The sequence below is a fragment of the Pseudonaja textilis genome, chromosome 16 (assembly GCF_049901715.1).
Source record: "Pseudonaja textilis isolate UNSWEBS1 chromosome 16, rPseTex1.2, whole genome shotgun sequence".
Taxonomy (NCBI): domain Eukaryota; kingdom Metazoa; phylum Chordata; class Lepidosauria; order Squamata; family Elapidae; genus Pseudonaja; species Pseudonaja textilis.
In genome coordinates, this window is record NC_142005.1 from 4512741 (window position 1) to 4533844 (window position 21104).

At 44.5% G+C, this 21104-nt stretch overlaps 1 protein-coding gene across 3 annotated transcripts; it reads left to right on the top strand.

Moving 5' to 3' along the window:
• The first annotated feature begins 324 nt into the window (after nucleotides 1–324).
• MRPL11 (mitochondrial ribosomal protein L11) lies at nucleotides 325–7385 on the top strand. 3 transcript variants are annotated; one of them, XM_087914153.1, is made up of 7 exons: nucleotides 325–592; nucleotides 1135–1221; nucleotides 1569–1714; nucleotides 2828–2923; nucleotides 4256–4349; nucleotides 5062–5221; nucleotides 6911–7385. In XM_087914153.1, the coding sequence occupies exons 3-7, from the start codon at nucleotides 1592–1594 to the stop codon at nucleotides 7038–7040; spliced, it is 603 nt and encodes a 200-aa protein (XP_087770279.1). In that variant the 5' UTR covers nucleotides 325–592; nucleotides 1135–1221; nucleotides 1569–1591; the 3' UTR covers nucleotides 7041–7385. The 3 variants fall into 3 exon arrangements, with proteins under 3 accessions (XP_087770279.1, XP_087770278.1, XP_026572262.1); XM_087914152.1 differs by having other exon boundaries at nucleotides 325–373; nucleotides 1135–1332; XM_026716477.2 differs by having other exon boundaries at nucleotides 325–373.
• The last annotated feature ends 13719 nt before the right edge of the window (nucleotides 7386–21104 follow it).

A 21104-nucleotide genomic window follows, 5' to 3' on the forward strand; every position in this document is an offset into this window, starting at 1 on the left:
ACGGCAGAGCGGGAGGCGTATTTTTTTCCCCAAAAAATATGGAAAAAGCACCAGGGGAAAGATTTAAGCGCAGAAAGGGTTCGTCGTCTCTTTGCTGAGGCGAGGAGAGCGCCATCTTCACTCTTCCCCTCCACAGCAAACAGAAGCCGAGGGATTCTCCCGTTGCCATGGGAACGGGCGCCGACGGAACCCTCCCGACGTGCCCCGCGCGCGCGCTTCGGTGACGTCACTGAGCTGCAGAGTTGCTAGGAGAATGGGCGCCATTTAATGCCGGGGCAAAAAGCGAAGGCTTCCCGGCATGCAAAGCGCCCGGTTGACCTCACTGACTCCAAGATGGCGGCGCCCAGCTAGGGTTTCCTTGAGGGAATCTGGGGTAGGCGGTTCAGCAGGGAAGAGCGCGACGGAGAGACGGGGGCGGCGAAAGACGGAGAGTCGAGGGTTGGGAAGGGAGGCCCGGGAGGGAGAAAGGGGTTTGGATTAGGTGGGATTCTTCTTCTCCGGGTTTTTCCGGATCGAAGAAATGACTCCTCCGATTCCTGCTATTGGATTATGGGGTGAAGATGGGAATTGAGTTGGTTGCAGGAGAGAAACGGTGATGATTAAAGATACTTCTGCACGTGCATACTTTAATTAATTGAATGGATGGACTTCAACTCCCAGAATCCCCCAGCCAGCATGATTCACAATGGGTGGACTTCAACTCCCAGAATTCCCCATACCAGCTGTAATATACTATATACATATAATATAATTAATCCACTGATTAGGTTTGCACAGTTACACAGCTTACAGTTAGCCTGGTTTGATTTGCACAGTCAAACCCAGTTAACTAATCAAATTTAGTGTGCTTTCGGCATACAATCCACTGGGTATTGAGCTACAAACCACCTAACATGCTAGTTAATTGTGCTGAAGGTGCCCTCCGAGGGGTGTTGGGTGATAATCCTCCTAATTTCTGGCCGGAAATGTTGGGCATTGTGATAACTATGTTACTGGAAGAAATTAGGTTGGGGATGGCTGGAGTGTTAGATATTGAAAAGTGGTAGTATTGCAAATGAGGCTGCATGCATGTATTCTGTGGCTGAAGAGGGACTTTTTGTTATAAACACCAACTCTTGTTTTCCCCTGTTGCAGGGCTGCAATTTGGCATCAGTTTATGCTACCTGTGCCATAAAACTGGAGGTGTTGAAAAGGAAAAACCTGACATCATCTCCCTGTAAAGCAAGTATTCTAACCGTTTTCTGGCTGTGCTTTTACATCTTTCTCGGCATCTATTTGGATCCCACTCCCTGTGAAACTGAATTTTTCTCCCTGCGGTCTCCATCTCAAACAGTTTGTATCACATTTGCTCTGTCCTCCTTGTGTAGGATCAGTGTTTCTCAACCTTGGCAGCTTTTAGAAGTGTGGACTTCAACTCCCAGAATGTTCAGTTCTAGGAGTTGGGCTGGCTGGGGAATTCTGGGAGTTGAAGACTACACATCTTAACTTCAGGTTCCGAAGCAATTGATAATAACTGTTCTGAGATTCCAGTCCTCTCAATTCCCTTTCTCAATCTCTTTTTAATCTAGGTCTGTGCAGAACCAAAACCATCATGTCAAAGCTTGGTCAAGCTGGCAAAACGGCACTGAAGATAACTGGTGGAGGTGTGATCCGGTCAATCATCAAAGCTGGACAGGCTATTCCAGGTCCACCTCTAGGGCCTGTTCTTGGACAGGTAAACTATAGGATAAAGACGGGGTAGCAAAGTTAGATTATTTTTTATAAAGACAGCATCTTAGACCATGAGTGGGGAACGATGGCTCCTTTATGACTTGTGAACTTCAACTCCCAGAATTCCTGAGCCAGCCATGCTGCTTATGGACTTCAACTCCAGGCTCCACTCCATGCTGGATCTGGAATTCTGGGAATTGAACTGCACAACTCATAAAGGAGCCAACGGTCCTCATCCCAGACTAAACCAACAAAGCAGAAGAACTGGCCACAGACTGGAATGTGAGCTAAGTTCTTTTGTTGTTTTTCTCCTCCAAGCTGAGCCAAGATTAGCCATGCATTAATGAAAGAATTTGCAAATGGGGCTCATGTAACACACTAAATATTTTTTTCAGAAAAGCACATACTGCTGTGTTTTGTGTCAGACATAATACATCAGGAAGTAAGGAGTTCAAATTACTACAGGTTTATTGCATGTTAATACTCTCTACAAGAATCTGAATTACTAACCGTCAAAACAGTAGATAAGAGAAGGTGGGGAATGGGAGGATTTATATTCCTTGAAGACAGCTGGTCATTTGCATTCTTTTAGAGAGTCCTTGTGGCCATTTGGAGGTTTATCTGAGGCCTTAGGCTCATCTGAGTAGTGCAAATGGGTGTAGAAGCTTCTTGGAGCTGCTGAAAGGAATGTGTTGTAGACAGGAGATAGATGATGTTGCATCTCCCCACCCCCCACTGTTGAGAGGGGGATGTTCATTTTGGGTATGGATGGCTTCTTTGACCCCTCTTTCAAACCAGCAGTCCTCTTTGTCCAAAATGAGGATTTTGCTGTCTTTAAAAGAGTGGCCTTTGTCTTTTAAATGCAGGTGGACTGCTGAATCTTGTCCTGATGGGTTTGTTCTCCTATGTTCTCCTATGGCCTGAACAACTAAAAATGCAAATGACCAGCTCTGTCTGCAAGGAGTATAAATCCTTCCAATCCCCATCCCCTTCACCAGTTCCAAAAACCCCTGGATTAGCACAAAGAGGCGATTTCTGGGAAAACAGTTAGGAACCTGGATAGAGTTTTTTAAATGGCTAAATTAACATCTCTCTCTTTCTCTCTTCCCATAAAAAGTACGGCATTCCCATCGGACAATTCTGTAAGGATTTCAATGAGCGGACTAAGGACTTCATACCAGGCATCCCACTACCCACCCAAATCAACATAAAGGTGAAATGAGATGTTCCTTTCTTAATTTCAAAGAGTTTTGCAAGCAGGATGGGCTGGGATGGAACTTCCAGGATTCCTGAGCCATATACCAAAACACCCCCCACCCCCGCCCTCCAGGGCAAAAGCCTATCTGGAACTGCCCCACCCAGACCATCTATTCTTTCAAACATTTTGACATAGTACTTTTGAATTCCAGGCTCCAGCCTGGCTCCAGCTTCTTTTAAAACAGCGTTTTCCAATCTTAGAGTCTTTAAGATAAGCTGGCTGGGGAATTCTGGGAGTTGAAGTCAGCGTATCTTAAAATTGCCACGGTTGGGAAGTGCTGTTTTAAAGGATTGCAAGCAACAAGCTTTAGATTCCTCGGAAGGGTGGAAGCCTAAGTTAACTTTCAGTTCGATCCTGACCAGCTCAAGGTTGACTCAGACTTCCGTCCTTGCGAGGTCAGTAAAATCAGAATCCAGATTATTGGGTGCAATAGGCTGACTCTGTAAACTGCTTAGAGAGGACTGTAAAGCACTGTGAAGCAGTATATAAGTCTAAGTGCTAGTGCTATTCCTCCATTTCTTTTTTTTCAATTGAGCACCTTAAAGCACATATACTGTATAAACAAGTGCCAGCAAAAACATTGAAAAAAGAATAAAAGAATCTTACACTGATAAATCAAGGATTTATAGGTACAGGCAATAGTTTTCTGAAACATAAACTTTGAGACATGTGGACTTCCAACTCCCAGAATTCCCCAGCCAGCCAAATTTGGAGAATCCTGATACGGAATAATAAAGAACTAAAAATTACAACTGAAGTTATATAAAGTGATAGGTCCATAGCAAAGAACAGTTTGTGCTTTAATTTCTGTTCTGACCAAACGCTTTGACTATATACGAGCAAGAAAAAATCTGCCACAAAGGACAAAAGAATAAGAATAGATCCCCAACATTGTACTAAAGAAAACACAACAGAAGCATAATTTTAATAGTGTATTGAAATGTCTAATATGCCACATTTCTCAATATATACTTTTTATATAACTCTAGCATTCTGTATTTATTTGAGCGGTGCAGAGCCCTAGAAGTGGAGCTGTTGCCTCACAATCAGGAGGCTGTGAGTTTGATCCTAGGTAGTGACAGATATTTCTCTCTCTGGGCACGATGAAAATATATCTGCTGAATATGAATATAGCTCCACATTGGTGACAGGAAAGACATCCGGCCAGTAAAAACACATCTGCACTCAGTTGCCCAGACCTCACCCCGCAAGGGATTATGGGGTTGGTTAAAAGACAATGATGATGTTCTGTATTTATTTCTCCTGTTTTCTTTTTCTTTTCCATAGTCTGACAGGTCTTATGAACTTCAGATACACAAACCAACAGCCACCTACTTTTTACTTTCAGCAGCTGGTATAGAAAAGGGAGCAACATCACCTGGTAAGAAGAATCGAGAGAGGAAAAACTAGGCGACTTGGAGGGAGGAAGCTGGAGGGTGAAGGAACAAAACAGGTTTTAGCACTGGGTGTGGCCCAGTTGCCAAGTACAAGTAACTCCTTGATTTACGAGCACAATTGAGCCCAAAACGTCTCTTGTTAAGGGAGACAGTTTTTTCCCCATTTTAGACCCTTCCTCCTCCTCCAAGTTCAGCCACCAGGCTGTGGGTTGGGACGGCTTTGAGCTTGGAAGAGCTGTGGTGGTGCAGTAGCTAGAATGCAGTATTGCAGGCTAATCCTGCCAACTGCCAGCAGTTCAATCCTGACCAGTTCAAGGTTGATGCAGCTTTCTGTCCTTCCAAGGTCGGTAAAATGAGGACCCAGATGGTTGGGGGGCAATAGGCTGACTCTGTAAACTGCTTAGAGAGGGCTGTGAAGCGGTATATAAGTCTGTGTTATTGCCCTTCCTCCCTCCCTCCCTAGTGATTAGAATGCAGTATTACAGACTAACTCTGCCCACTGCCAGCACTTCAATTCTAACCAGCTCAAGGTGGACTCAGCCTTCCATCCTTCCGAGGTCGGTAAAATGAGGACCCAGATGGTTGCGGGGCAAGAGGCTGACTCTGTAAACCGCTTAGAGTGGGCTGGAAATCACTATAAAGCTGTATATAAGTCTAAGTGCTGTTGCTATTTACAATCATCTCCATCCCTTGTAGGACATGACATAGCCGGGATGGTGACCCTGAAGCACTTGTATGAGATAGCACTGGTGAAATCCCAGGACTACTCGTTTGTGATCCGCGACTGGCCACTGGAAACGGTCATCAGGTCCCTGATTGGAACAGCCCGATCGATTGGCATCAAAGTAGTGAAAGAGTAAGTATCAAGAAGGACGGGGACAGGTGGGGGCAGGGAGAAGCTGGAGGGACCTGGTTGGGACCAAGACAGAGGAGGTAGTCCTCGAATTACGACCACGAGTGAGCCCCAAATTTCTACTGCTGAGCAAGACAACTGCCAACTGAGTTTTGCCCCATTTTGCAACCTTTCTTGTCACCATTCGTTAAGTGGATCACTGCCGTTGTTAAATGAATAACATAGTCATTAAGTGAATCTGGCTTCCCCCTTGACTTTCTTGGTCAGAAGATCGCAAAAGTAGATCACATGACCCCCTGCGACCGCCGTATCTATGAGTCAGTTGTCAAGCACCTGAAGTTCGATCACATGGCCGTGGGGAATGCTGCGGTGGTCGTAAGTGTGAAAAAACGATCGTAAGTCACTTTTTTTCAGTGCCGTCGTAGCTTTGGATGGTCACTAAATGAACTGTTGTAAGTTGAGGACTACCTGTGCCTAGGGCTGCTGCTTAGGGACCTTGCTGAGAAAACGAAGGGGAAAAGCGATAGGACAGAGTTCCAAGGTGCTTTCAGGAGCTGAAACCTGGGTGTCAGTCATCCCGTTGCCATGCACAGCAAAAGAAATTTTTATTATCAAGAGTAAAACTTCACCGATAAATCCACCCAGGCACTGAAGAAGCCGGTTGTGAGATTTTGGCGGGGAAGTTTAGCGTAATGAAACCCGTTTTTTCTTCCCCAGGCCGCCCTGCGCCCACCGCCCACGAATCCAGCTTAAGCATTTTGTTTTGGGAAACGGTCTGCCCCTTTTGAAAGTCTTCAGACTTTCTGACCTTGGGCTCGTGAGATTTTCTCAGGCTGCAGGAGGCTCCCACAGATTCCTCTTCTCCCTCCTGCTTCCTACACGTTCCACTCATAGCCCTCCCGACTCCTGGGCTTCTGTGTCAAGCTGCGAGCAGAAAGCGGTGCTTTGCGAGTCAACCTTAGCTACAGATAACAGATTAACATAGTTGGAAGGGATCTTGTAGGTCATCTAGTCCAACCCCGCTTCCTCGCCCAAGCAGATCCTACACCATTTCTGACCGATGGCAGTCCAGTCTCTTCTTGAAAGCTTCCAGGGATGAAGCTCCCACAACTTAGAAGGCAACTTCTGTTCCATTGGTTGATTGTTCTCCCTGTCAGAAAATTTCTCCTTATTTCCAGGTTGAATCTCTCCTTGTTCAGTTTCCATCCATTATTCTTTGTCTGGCCTTCAGGTGCTTTAGAAAACAGCTTGACCCCCTTCCTCCTCTCTGGGGCAGCCCCTCAAATATTGGAAGATGCTCTCCTGTCTCCCCTGGTCCTTCTCTTCCCTAGGCTAGCCAGGCCCAGTTCCTGCAACCATTCTTCAAATGTTTTAGTCTCCAGTCCCCTAATCATCTTGGTTGCTCTTCCCTGCACTTTTTCTACAGTCTCAACATCTTTTTTTTATAGTGTGGTGACCAAAACTAGATGCAGTCCTGTAGGTGTGGTCTTACTCAGGCTTTACAGAGTGGTGTTAGTACCTCTCTTGATCTTGATTGTATCCCTCTGTTAATGCAACTTAGGATTGCGTTGGCTTTTTTGGCTGTCACTGCACACTGCTGGCTCATATCACAAACCCACCTTGACAGAAGGCGTCTGTGTGTTTGCGACGAGCGGACAGTTGCAAACCTTCTCTCTTCTCTCCTCCGGTTAGGTTAAACGCCGAAGAATATGGAGTCTTTCTGAAAGAGCGTGAAGAGAGGTTGGCTGCCGAGGCAGAAGCCAGGGCAGCTGAACGGGTAGCGAAGAAGAAAGAGATCGTTGCAGCAGCTACACCAACCTAAAGAGGTAGAACGCTGGGGAAGGTGATGTTTGAAGCAGGGGTCACCCCCCATCCCCTCATTTCATGGGAGCTGAAGTTTGCACAGAATCCTGCAGTCTGAAGAAGGAAGAACTCCTCCGTGTCAGGAGACTCGGAGGTGCCAAGCCTGGGTTGCTTGTGTCATTGATTATCGGCAAGACTCTTAAATGAATGATGGCAAACCACCATCTTTCCCACGTGCGGCCCACGTCGGTTGCATCTGGGTTGGTCATTCAGATTCCCGGCTTCTGCCTTTCTTTTCTTTTCTTTTTCTTTTTCTCCCCCTATTTTTTATTTTATTCGAAAATAAAAAGCTAAAATACAAAAACCCATTGGGGAGAGTAAGAATTTTCCAATGCCACAAGCCACTTTTCTATGAAAGAATCGAGGTTGTTGTGATCATTTCCCCGTTATGATCATTTCCCCAGTCCTGTCGCATTTCTCTCTTCCTTCCCTCCCCAGCAAATATTTTTCTCGCCCTGAAAAATACTTTCAGTGTACCTCAAAAAGAAAACCTTACAAAACTCTCTTTTACAGGATTAAGACGTTTTACATTAAGCTGTGTCTTCAGCATCCACCAGAGGTCCCACTAAGGACGTTGACCTGATGACAATTTACTGAAGTCATTCAGGTTTTTTTTTTTAAATATATCTATATATATAAAAGTGAAATGCCACTCACACATCATCACAAAAATCTCCAGAACCGTAAAGCCTACAAACTTGAAATTTGGCCCATATGTTCCTCTTAGCTTCTAGGTCCTCACTAAGAAAGGATTTTTCAAAATGACTATCAGGAGCATTAGTAATTCCTATATTATTATTATTAACATGCTCTGATGCTAAGGAGTTCTACTCCCCCTCCCCACCTGAAAAGAAATCTGCTCCAAATGCAAAACACAAGCAGAGGAGAGGAGTTTCAGTTTCACAGCACTAAGCAACTTTAGTACAGAACAGTTGAGCTAAGCCACGCTCAAGCTCCTTGCTGTCTCCTTGCTCACACAGCAAATACTGTTTCAGTTTCCAAACAGCCCTCATCTCTCACATACTGACAGAATGCTAGCCAGATGAATACCGATGGATGCTGGTAGGCAGAGGCAGAATTTTCCTTTATTTTCCTCCCAAAAATCTAAGCCCAACTGCATAGTTTTGTAGTGAACTACGGGTATCGAGCTAGTATATATATATATAAAACATCACAGTCTGATTGCAGTTTATAAACCTTCTTGGGAGAAATGGGTGCAATTTGGCATAGTTTGGGAATGAGGAAGAGAATTATTGTGGTTTATCGGTGAGGCGCAACTGTGTCATAGCTACTTGTTGTCATTGTTGCTGCTCCTTCATGTCCCCCCTACTGACTGCCCAAAAACTAATCCACATATTTTCTCAGTGACATTTTTTTACAAGTACTTAATTTTACTTATTTATTTCGTTGGTCGTCTCGCAATGTAACGGCACTAGATGGCAAACTAGGCTTAAAACTATGGAAACAAGGGCGTAAAACTAACAGAAACACAGTATAAATAACAATAATTTAAAAATTGTGAGCAGGATCTATAAAATTTTCCCTGGCCTGAAATCAAGCAATTCAACCAATATCTCACTTCACCTCTGTGCTGCCCCGCTCTCTCTTTCTCTCACACACACACATACACCCCCCTAATTGTGGTTTATGAGTTTATTAATATTCCCCCACAATTCCCTTTACCAAAACTCAGAATGGTCCCAATTAAATCTAGCCACCAGCAGGCCAAGTCCGAAAACTAAAGATACAAGTATAGATTAGGAGAGAAACCTGGCTCGAAAACAGTAACTGTGAGAGAGGGAGTCCTAGTGGACTTAAACATGATCCAGAAATAAAAAAAAAACCTCCACTCACCCAACTGAATTGCTTCAGTTAAGTTGGTGACACGGTTGTTAAGTGGATCCATTGACTTTGACTTTGCTAAGTGAATCCATTGACAAAAATCACAAGACCTGGGATGCCGCAACCTTCACAAATACATACCAGTCGCCAAGCTCCTGCATTTTGATCGCGTGACCGGGGGATACAGCAACGGATCTAAGCGTGACTGCCCATTGCAAGTCACTTTTTCCAAGTGCCGTTATGACCTCGAGCAGTCACTAAACAAATTGTCATAAGGTGAGGAGTATATGTATATTGGCTGGCTCCCCCAGCCAGCAGAATTTAACCCTAACCCTTGTGAGATGTAAGACCCGAATTATTCAATTCTGACAACACAGGAACAGGTCTGGTTCACAATTCAAAGGTTTATTAAAGAAAATAAGCGTTTGCAAACGGACCTTCAAGTCTTGTCCCAAGCGGATTGGGCACAAGAAGAGCGAGCCTCCATATTCAAACAATACATTTGATATACCCCTGCACAGAACACGCCATGCCTAAGAAGCCCTCCCTACACACCCCTTATTCTCTATATTCTAAACTATAAGCTTGAGGGTCAGCATGACATTGTTTTCTGTGTTTCAGTGTCTTATCTTAGTTTTGCTGCTGGGCTTTACCTTGGGAGGATGTCTCTTTATCTTATTTGTTGCCTATCCGGGACAGATCTTCCTGTTTTCCAAGAAGATTATAACAATCTATTATGTCCTCGTAGCTGAACACATTTTAGGTTATAGAGTGGGGGTTTGTGCAGAAAAAGAGAAAAAAAAGGAAGTTAACAAGAAGCCTCAGAAAGAGCAAAAGAGAATCTTCTAATCTAATTATATGAATCCTGTTGTAAAAGAGTAACATCGTTTTTCTCTCACCCTGGATTTAAACACAAGGATCGTGCTCACAAATAGAAAAGTGTGTCCCAACTAACTTACAACCTCGGCTTACTACCGGAAATGGAATTCTACAGTTTTTTCTTTTTTTTAATAGTTTATATATTTTCAAATTACATATATAAGTGCTTAGTGAACAGCGAATTGTCTGGATCAATTTATTTATATATGGTAATACTTTTCCCACTCCTAATTTCTACCTCTGCTATCCAACCATTTATAAGACAAGTTCCATGTTCAAAAATACTCGTATGTTCTTTTTCTTTTTAGTGTCAATCTGTCCATTTCTGCACAATCTAGTTTTTTTAAAAAATTACATCATCCTTTGTAGGTGTTTCCTCATTTTTCCAGTTCTGTGCAAATACAATTCTTGCTGCTGTCAAAACATGTAATATTAAGTATAGGTTCCCTTATCTTACTTTTCTGGTATTATGGCTATCAAAAATATTTCTGGTTTACAATCTATGTGTTGTTTTAATATTTTTTCCAACCATGTATGTATTTCTTTGCTTTTACACATGTTCACCACCTATAACCCAGGTCTTAAAGTGGCCAAGGTTAGATACCCTTGGCATAAAATCAAGCACACTGCTGGAAATAACCCAGCAGAGGCCAGAACTAATCTAAATCTTTTTATTTATTTAAAAGATTTAAATAAATCTTTTATTTATTTTTATTGGGAAGCCTACATGGACTCATCCCATCCACGCTGAACTGTGGCAAAACTATGATTAAAAAAGAACCCAACAGCTCTTAAAATTGATTGGTGCATTTGGGAATCCCGTCAGTGACATCAGAGGCTGGTGGCTGCTGTCTCCTCATTGGTACCTGGGGTTTCCATAGCAACAGATGAAGCTTCTTAGCATCTTTTTGCTGCAGCTGGGGTGAGAGGTGATGTGGCCTGGATACACATATGGGAAAGGCAACTTAAGTATTGTAGTTAAGGTTACAGATAGTTAGAATGCAAAGAGAGAGTCCCCAGTAGATATTTGGGCCCGGAAATGACAAATTCCAAATTATCTTTTTGGTGACTGATTTTTTCATGATAAAAGTACTTCTCAACCTTGGCAGCTGGAAGATACGTGGACTTCAACTCCCAGAATTCCATGTTGCACGATGGCTGGGAATTGTGGGAGATGAAGTCCATCTATCTTAAAGCAAGCTGGCTGGGGAATTCTGGGAGTTGAAGAACACTCAGAGGTGGTATTCAGCAGGTTCTGACCGGTTCTGGAGAACCGGTAGCGGAAGATTTGAGTAGTTCGGAGAACCGGCCAATACCACCTCTGACTGGCCCCGTCCCACTCTCTTCTCTGCCTCCCGAGTCCCCGCTGATTGGCTGGGTCTTCTTTGCTTGCCCTGCACAGGAGAATGGAGCTGGAAAGCAGGTTAATGGGGTGAGGAGGGGAGGGGATTTTGCAGTGTCCTTCCCCTGCCACGCCCACCAAGCCACGCCCACAGAATTGGTAGTAAATTTTTTTGAATCCCACACTGAATCCACCTATCTTAAAGCATGCTGGCTGGGGAATTCTGGGAATTGAAGTCCAACCATACTAAAGCATGCCGGCTGGGGAATTTTGGGAGTTGGAGTTCACCCGTCTTTTAAGTTGCCAAGGTTGAGAAAGACTGCACTACAATAAGCTATCAGGGCTGTTCTCTGCCTTCAATTTAGCACAATGTGAGACCCCAACCAGTGTTAATTTCTTTCCCTCACAGGCCACAGTAACTGTTTCCTTTTTATTTCCTTTCAAAGCACAGTTTCAGCGGGGCAGTTTTAGCCAATCTGTGCAAAGCAAGTTCCACATTTCTCAGAGCAATAACGTCCAGTGTGGTTTCTGTCTACTTCAGCTTCAATAGCAAATCCAAATTGCAATAACATTACACCAAACTAAGGCAATGGCATTCCCGTTTTAAACTAATTATGTTGGCACTGGCTGGCAGCATTTATTTGTTTGGATAGGGAAGGAGATTGGCTCCACTATTTTATTTTATTTTTATGGTGCTTCTCTTGCCGTTGAAACGACTCTGTCGAACTGATGATTCTAGAATCGTAGGGCTGAAAGGGACTTTGGAGGTCTTCTAGTCCAACCTTCTGATCCAGGCTGGAATCCTTATGCCATCCTGGTCCAATGGTTGTCCAGTTTAGTTTTGAAAACTTCCAGTGATGGAGGCAAGTTGTTCCACTGATTAATTCTTCTCACCGTCAGGAAATTTCTCTAGTCCTAGGCTGGTTCTCTAATTAATTTCCATCCGTTGCTTTTTATCCTGCCCTCAGGTGCTTTGGAGAATAGCTTGACCCCCTCTTCTTTGTGGCAGTCCCTCAAATTTGGAACACCGCTATCATGCCTCCCCTGGTCCTTGTTTTCTCTAGAAAACGACGCTATAGAGCATTGCACACCAAAACAGCTAGACACAAGAACAGTTTTTTCCCCGAAAGCCATCACTCTACTAAACAAATAATTCCCTCAACTCTGTTCAACTATTACAAAGTCTACACTACTATTACTGTTAAATCTTGTCAGCACTCCTGATCACCCATCCCCTCCCACTTGTGACTGTATGAGTGTAACTTTGTCACTTGTATCCTTACGATTTATATTGACTGTTTCCTACTATGATTTGATTGCTTATTATGCTCTATGACTATCATTAAGTGTCGTACCTTATGATTCTCAATTCCTGACGTATGTATCTCTTATTTTATGTATACTGAGAGTATTTATACCAAGACAAATTCTTTGTGTCCAATCACACTTGGCCAGTAAAAAATTCTATTCTATTCTATTCTATTCTATTCTATTCTATTCCATTCCATTCCATTCCATTCCATTCCTTATTCTATTCTATTCTATTCCTTATTCTATTCTGTTCTGCTCTGCTCTGCTCTGTTCTCTATTCTATTCTATTCTATTCCCTATTCTGTTCTGTTCTGTTCTGTTCTGTTCTATTCCCTACCCAATTCCTACAACCGTTCTCCATATATTTAAGCCTAATCCTCTTCGTTGCTCTTCTCTGCTCTCTTTCTAGAGCTTCAACATCTATTTTTGTACCGTGGTGCCCAAAAGTGGACACAGTATTCCATGTGTGGTCTCACCAGTGCATTGCAAAACAGTATGACCACTTCTCCTCATCTTGATGTTTTCCCAGCCTAGGACTGCATCGGCTATCACATCATTTTTGATATCAGTTTTTTTTTTAAAAAAAAGCTTTTCAACGCAAAGCTGGCACCTTGCCACTAAGTTACCTTCATGCCAAGAAGTGGGCAGCCAGGATGGAAAAAAATCGGGGCTTTTATTTGGTGTTTTTCCTTATCTCATAGTTCTCTAACATCTCCGGTGTCAACCATCCTCTGTTCAGGCACAGAACTTATAATAACAGAATTGGAAGGGTCCTTGGGGTGTCATCTAGCCCAACCCTCTGCTCCAGCAGGAGAATCTACCCCATTTCAGACAAATGGCTGTGCAATCTTTTCTTAAAAACCTCCAGCAATGGAGGCTTCCAACTATTAACAAGTCTCTCTCCTTCAGTCCCTGAGATGCTACCCAAAACATGTCCCTCTCCTTGGATGCTGTTGCCATGGCGATGTGATGCAGGCTGAGAAGAGGGAGGAGGGAAGGGAGGCCCGGATGACGCAAGAGCTCAGTTGCTTAGCGCCACTTGTTTTCTTGCCTTTTTTTTCCCCAAGCCTCTTTTTTTTTTCCAATTTTGGCTGCAAAAGGGGGAATAAAAGCTGCGTTAGCTCGTCTTCCTCTCAGCCACGTCGATGGATTTAAAGAGACAGATCCATTCAAGAGGAGTGGAAATGCGAGGCCTGTTTCTCTGAAAATCCAGCCTCCAGGCTGGGCCCCCATCCTTTCCAAGCCTCCTTTTCCCACCCAACTCTTAACCAGAAAGGATAAAATTGTGGGGTTTCCCCCCACTCTTACGGTGTCCCCCCAAACCGCTTCTTCCCTGCCCTCAAATCAAAGCAGCATTTGGCTGGGATTCAGCGTAGCTGTGGCCATTCCCTGCCACACTGCTTTGCTGAGTCTAAGGAGCTATTGAGTTGGGGAGCCTCGGGGAGCCCCTCCCCCAGAATTGAGGAGTAAAAATGGTGAGATGAAATTGTTTGTTTGTTTTTTGCCTTAAAAGGATGGGAGCTGACAAGGAGCTGGTTTCAACTCTAACATGGGAAAATGGAGGGGGAACAGGGCAAGAGGAGGTGGAAAAAAATATAAAGAGAGAGAGAGAGAGAGAGAGAAAGAAAATAAGGAAGGGAGGAAAGGAAAGGAAAGAAGAGGGAGGAGGAAGAAGAAGAAGAGGAGGAGGAGGGGGAGGAAAAAACAGCAACTATGCATTGTTACGTCCAAAGTCTAGGCTTTGAACAGCCCCGAGGTAGATTGCAGTTCAACAGGTGATGCCCTCTTTCTCCCAGTAAGGTGGACAGATGGAAAGGGTTGGATTTCAGAGAGAAGAATTGGGGACATGCCCTAACAGATCAATGGGCAGGGTGCAAATAATGAGAATCCCATGAGTTTTGATTTGAGGGAAATTTAATTTGAGGGAAGTTTGTCCAACCTTAAGAGTTGTTGACTTCAACTCCCATAATTCCCCAGCAAGCATGCTGGGAATTGAAGCCCATAGGTCTTCCTCCATGAGATATCTTTTTTTAATTCAACATCAGATAGATGGATGGATGGATGGACGGATGGACAGACAGACAGGCAGGCAGAAATGAGATAAGAGATAGATACACCTTCCTTTGATGATGGATGAATGGATGGATGGATGGATGGAGATAGATAGATAGATAGATAGATAGATAGATAGATAGGACTGGATGGATGGACGAATATAGATAGAACATATAAATTAGATACAGATTAGATATAGATGGATGATAGATAATAGAGATGGATAGATATCTGATTTCATGAATAATGAAAGTATATAGAGATGGATAGATTAGATTAGATGGATAATAGAGATAGATGAAAGGTATAGACGATAGATAGATGATAGATAGACAGGAAATTGTGATTTATGGTTTGGGGCTGTGTGTGGTGCAGATGGCTGGCTTATTTAGCAAATCATGGTTATGCACCCCAAGACTGACTGCAACCCAGCTGCGTTTCCCACCATGAACTATGCCAAAATTGTATTTTAAGATTGCAGTCTAGCACATGCTACGGAAACTCCTACAGCGTGGGCTGTGAACTGTGGATGGTCCGTGGCCTGGAGCCATCATGCTCCTAAGCCAACGGCTGAGCCTACCGTGTTTTAGCATGTGAATCGGACAGAAGCAACTGGGGTGCAGGTACACTAATACCAACCCAGGACGGAGCCTGTCCTATTCGCTAAAGGAAGTGGAAGGACTGGATAAATTCGATGTTTTTTTGCAAATATGCTCTCAGGAACAGCAGCCGGTGGCCTCTCCGTGCAGAAAAACCGAACCCACGGTGATTTCAGATCGAGAATCTTGACTCAGTGACCTACTATGGAGGAATCTCAGCTCTCCCATAACCAGGAATTGATGGCAACTTTTTGCCTAAACATCTGGGCCATGGTTACAAAATCTCCAGTCTTCAGTACTTGTTTCTTGGTCGTCTTTTTTTTTTTTTGGTCCTAGCTAGGTAGAAAAGTAAAAATAGAATGTGCTGGGTTATTAAAAGTAACAGATTAAAGGCAGGATTGGTGCGGGGGCTATTTTATGTAACAAGGTGGCAACCCCGCGATTGGTGCGTTTCTGTCATCAAACCCCTCCTCTGCTTCTCTTCCTCCTTGCCTGTCAAATTTATTCTTCCCTCCCTCCTTCCCTCCTTTTTTCCTCGACAAGAGGCATGCGCAGCTGGTCCTTTCTGCTCAAGCACAGACATTCGGATGCTTTGCTAGAATTTAACCGAAAGCTTTGCTCACCCAAAGAGTAACGACAGTTGTGGAAGGGACCTTGGAGGTCTTCTAGTCCAACCCCTGCTCAAGCAAGAGACCCTGTACCCATGTCAGACGAATCGCTGTCTGCTCTTTTCTGAAAAACCTCCAGTGATGGAACATCCACAATTTCTGGAGGGGAAGCCATTCCGTGGATTAATCATTTCTCCCTGTCAGAAAACTCCTCCTTCACTCCAGGTTGCTTCTCTGCAACCAAAGGTCATAGGAAATTGCAAGACATTAAACTTGACAGCTTTAAGATTTGTGGACTCCCAACTCCCAGGATTCCTCCTCCTCCAGTCATGTTAGCTCAGGAATTCTGGGAGTTGAAGTCCACACATCTTAAACTTGTGGAGTTTGAAGACCCTTGCATTAAACTATCAAGCCAGCTGGTGGGATTCTCTTGTTCTGTAGAAGCAATGGCTCAGCTAAACCCAGATTAGCAAAGTTAAGGGTTACGTTTGCAAAACACGCAGTGCCCCAATAAACACACCATGTTTTCACCCTGAAGGTTGTGGGTTCACAGCCTGGTGAAACAAGAATTGATTTCCCATTGTCCCAAACCATAAACAACTCCCCTTTTTAGTATATACAGAATATATTATTCATATAAGAAAAATTGTTTAATAAAAATTATTTATAAAAAATATATATTCTTCTGAAGAAGAAGAAGAGCTGAAGAAGCTGCTTGGATGAGAAGCGAAACATCTTCAAAGAAAAAAACAAGAAAGTCCAATTGCCTCTTGGGAAAAAAAAAGCACCTTTGGGAGAACCATGATGTGGAGGACTGAGAATCTCCATAGACAGTTACCAGATATGATACCCCCTGAAAAAAAAAGGGGGACTTATGACCATTTTTCACACTTAACGACCGTTGCAGCCATCCTGTCGTCAACGTGATCAAAATTCAGATGCTTGGTCAAACGGGCTCACATTTAGGATGGTTGCAACGTCCCAGGATTATTGCGATGGCCTTTTGCTGAACCAGCGAAGTCGCTGGGGAAGACGGAGGGCCGAGGTCACCACTGCAGCGATTCTGTTGAACACAATTGTGCCCAGAAAGGGAAGCCGAACCTCCCTTAAACCATGGCCTTGCTTAGCAACGGAGACCTGTGGCCATAACACGACGGCTCCCTGTTATAGCCCCGGGCCCAAAGCCAGGGAATGCTTTGCAAACACAAATCTTACATTCTTCCAGGATTCACTTTCTCAGCATCACTCCCGTCTCTTTTTTTCTCCTTGGATGTGTACAGTATACAGTTTGCGAAAGGTCTCTTTTCCGGGTTCGAACCCCCCTCCCTCTCTCGCTGAGTTATTTACGATCTCCCCTTATTGGGGAAAAAAAGTACGACTCTCGATTGCAAAACCGCCCACTCATTTTTTTCCCCCCTCTTTTCGTCTTCTCCCCCTTCTCTCTCTTCTGGCAGTTCTCTGGCTGCCGGCTACAGCGTTTGCCGCCCCCACACGCTGCAGCAGAAGGTTGCTTGGACGACTTACAGAGCCTGAATTACAAAGCGCAGGCTCTCTCTCTCTCTCTCTCTCTGTGTGTGTGTGTGTATGTGTGTGTGTCTATACGCAACTCCGAGCTGCTAAATTTAGCCGGCCCATTGCTGTTTTTAGCTCCTTGATTCAGAACCCAAATTAGCAGAAAAGAGGTGAAGGGGAGACAGAAAGCTGCAGTCAACTTTGGCAAAGGGAGAGGGTGGATTTGAAGAAGGGAAAAGGGGAGAAATTGGGGACCAGGAAAACAAACCCTTCTGCAGACACCAGTTTGCCCCCTCCCCAAATGTTTCTCTCTCTCTCTCTCCCCTCCCTCCCCTTTCTAAACCCTTCTTCCCCCTCCTCACCCAAGCCCACCAAGTATTGCCACAATGGCAGTGATTCACAGTCACAATGCGAAAATGATTCATTCCGTTCCAGTCAACGCTCAGCTGGGAGTTGACCTGCCTTTCATTCTGCCACCTTCAGTCTAGAGCTGGAAGGGGCCCTGGAGGTCTTCTAGCCTAACCCCCCCTGTTCCCACAAAGTCTCTCCTTTCTTGACCCCCCATATACTTGGGCTACTTTCACCTACCCCATCCTAAACCCAGGTTCACGAAAGCCGATGAGCTGCATTCCTGGTCACCGTGCTTTATCCAACCCAACAGTGGGTAGTTCTCGACTTATGACCACAACTGGGCCCCCAATTTCGGGGGCTAAGCGGTTGTGACGTTTTTGCCCCACCGTCCTACCTTCCTGCCCACCGGCGTTCAGCAAATCACTGCAGTGGTGACCTGGTCGTTAAGTGAATCTGGCTCGCCCTTTCTGTGGTTCATCAAAGAGGATCACATGATCCCAAGGACATTGCAACTGTCATATTTATGAATCGGTGGCCGAGTGGCCTAATTTTGATCATGTGACCCCAGGGATGCTGCATGGTTTGTGTGAAAAATGGCCCTAAGTCGCTTTTTCAGTGCTGCTGTAACTTTGAATCGGTCACTAAATGGGTGATTGTAGAGTCAATGGGGAGGCCCAGTTCACTTAGCAACCGTGTCACATTGAACCGCGAGGAATCCCTTAAACACTGTGGCAAGAGGGGTCGTAAAATGGAGGCCAAACTCATTTCGCAAATGTCTCCCTGAACCATGGAAATGTTGGGCCTCAATTGTGGTCGTAAGTCAAGGACAACCTGTAACAAGAGAAAAATCAAAGTGTCAAAGCAAGTTTAATTCCTCTTCTCATCCCAGATAAAGTCCAGGTAGTTTGATTGGCAGTTGTGTAGATGTGATAGGCCACTGACTATTCCCACCATGGTTTGTTTGTTTTTAACTTCTCAGTCCAGCCTGTAACTCCTGAGATCTCCTGGTGGCCTTCCATCCATGTCCTAAGCAGGCCTTGGCCTGTTTAAGCTTGCAGCCCCAGGCAATGTCAGCCAAATGCTGCCACCTGCTGGTGCTTTCAAGAAGCTTTCGTAGGATCCTACAAATCAAACGTGGCTCCTGATAACTTCATGGCTACTATGTCCATGCGATTTTCTTGGCGAGGTTGAAGTAGTGATACCCTGCCCTGCCCCCTTGCAACATCCTTGACCTTCCATGTGGTCTCCACATCAAATCCTAATCAAGTCTGACCTGGCTAGAGACCAGCCCAAATTGGCAAGGCCTTGCATGGCTTGACAATGTTTTGACAATCTCCCCACGAGTTGTTTCTTTTTCTTTTTTGCAAAAGCCCAAGGTTTTCATTCCAAAGAACAGAGAACACGAACATAGAACGTGGAATCTTGCAGGGATTCCTAGGCTGTAAAATCCACCTGCCCTGGTCCTCCAACTGAATCTGCAGCTTGGAATTTGCAAATTTTGCATCTGTTCCATTTCTTTGCATCTGAAGTGTTGTCGGCTCGTTTCTGGTTCTGCCCAGAAAGACAACACTAGAGTCAAAGGGAACTTTTTAGGAATTGCTGTTCCTGGATCAGTCGGTTGCATAAACAGTCTGTCTGCATTGCAGAAAAGTGATAATTGTATAACTGTCAAGTTCTTCTCCTTGGAAAATCAACACACATAACTAACTGGAGCTATTATGGCACTGGGTGATGGGAAGGGAAAGGAAAGGAAAGGAAGAAGGAAGGAAGGAAGGAAGGAAGGAAGGAAGGAAGGAAGGAAGGAAGGAAGGAAGGAGGAGGGAGGAGGAGGGAGGAGGAAGGAAGGAAGGAAGGAAGGAAGGAGGGAGGGAGGGAGGAAGGAAGGAAGGAAGGAAGGAAGGAAGGAAGGAAGGAAGGAGGGAGGGAGGAAGAAAAGGGAAGGCAGAAGGGAAGGAGAAGGAGGGAAGGAAGGAGGGAGGAGGAAGGAAGGAAGGAAGGAAGGAAGGAGGAGGGAGGAAGGAAGGAAGGAAGGAAGGAAGGAAGGAAGGAAGGAGGGGAGGGAGGAAGAAAGGGGAAGGCAGAGAAGGGAAGGAGAAGGGAGGGAAGGAAGGAGGGAGGAGGAGGAAGGAAGGAAGGAGGGAGGGAGGAAGGAAGGAAGGAAGGAAGGAAGGAAGGAAGGAAGGAAGGAGGAAGAAAGGGAAGGCAGAAAGGGAAGGAGAAGGGAGGGAAGGAAGGAAGGAAGAATGGAAGGAAGGAAAAGAAGGAAGGGGAAGGGAGGGATATGGAAGGAAAGGGGAGGGGAGGGAAGAAAGAAAAGGAAGGGGAAGGGAGAGATGAAGGAAGGAAGGAAGGAAAAAATAAAAGGAGGGATATAGAAAGGAAAGGGATGATGGATGAAGAAAAGAGAAGGAGGGAAGGGAAGAAAGATGGAAGGGAGGGATGAAGGAAGGAAAAGGATGAAAAGAGGGAAGGAGGGGAGGGAAAGGAAGGAGTAATGGGGAGGAAGGAAGGAAGGAAGGAAGGAGAGAGAAAAGCGAAGACAATATTCCTTAAGACAGGATCCTGCATAGTTTTGCGGGACAGCTTCTAACTTCCCCTCTCCATCCCTCCATCTCTCCTTCTTTCTGGCAACTTCCAAAACAAGGGCAGGATCCTCCAAACCACAAAAAGAGCCAGTCCCCTCCCACCTCACCTCAGCTTTCACGCCTTATATGGAACGAGAGATTTGTGCAAAAGCCAAGCTAACTAATTTAGGTTATCTCTGCAAAGGAGAGGGGGGGGGGAAGTAAAGAAAGAAAGAAAAACGAAGAAGAATAAGAATCACCCCAAATGGGAGACAGAATGCTGTCACTTTTCATGGTTGCTTAGCAACCGCAGAGCTCAAAAAGAACCTTTTCTTTCCTTTTTTTTGCAGGATCTATTTTTGGCCTTCACAGAAGAGAACGTTATTTAAGGCCTGGCTTGTTTATTTACTGGGAAGTTTAAAAGAAATCCAGAATAGTCTCACCCTTTCTGGTGGCTTTTTTGGGGGATGGGGGGTTGGGGGGAGGAGGGAAAATTCCTGGACAGAAATCCTAAGTAAAGATATGCTTAGAACACTTTATTTGACTAAATGGGAGAGAGAAATGTCAATCTGTTCAGAAAAGTTTTTAAAAATCAACAATAATAATTTTGGAAAAAAGAGAAAAGAACAGATTCAACCCCCCCACCCCCCGGAATGCTGCTAGTAAATATTTCTTTTTTTTTAAGAGACTGCATCAAGAATAGCTTCTTTAAACTACAACCTTACAACCAGGGGAAAATAAACAATCACACATGCCCCCTTTATATAATAGATAGATAGACAGATAGATGAGAGAGAGAGAGAGATAGAGATTAGATAGATGGGTATAGAGATAGATAGATAGATAGATAGATAGATAGATAGATAGATAGATAGATAGATAGATAGATAGATAGATAGAGGCATATAGATATAGATCAATCGATCGATAGAGATGAATAGAGAGAGATATAGACACACA

Bases quoted from the DNA above. Each gene is read 5' to 3' on its own strand.
- MRPL11 (XM_087914153.1), top strand. From the start codon at position 1,592: ATGTCAAAGCTTGGTCAAGCTGGCAAAACGGCACTGAAGATAACTGGT. The intron at 1,715-2,827 runs GTAAACTATAGG...TCCCATAAAAAG, and splicing joins TAGGGCCTGTTCTTGGACAG to TACGGCATTCCCATCGGACA. The intron at 5,222-6,910 runs GTAAGTATCAAG...TCCTCCGGTTAG, and splicing joins GGCATCAAAGTAGTGAAAGA to GTTAAACGCCGAAGAATATG.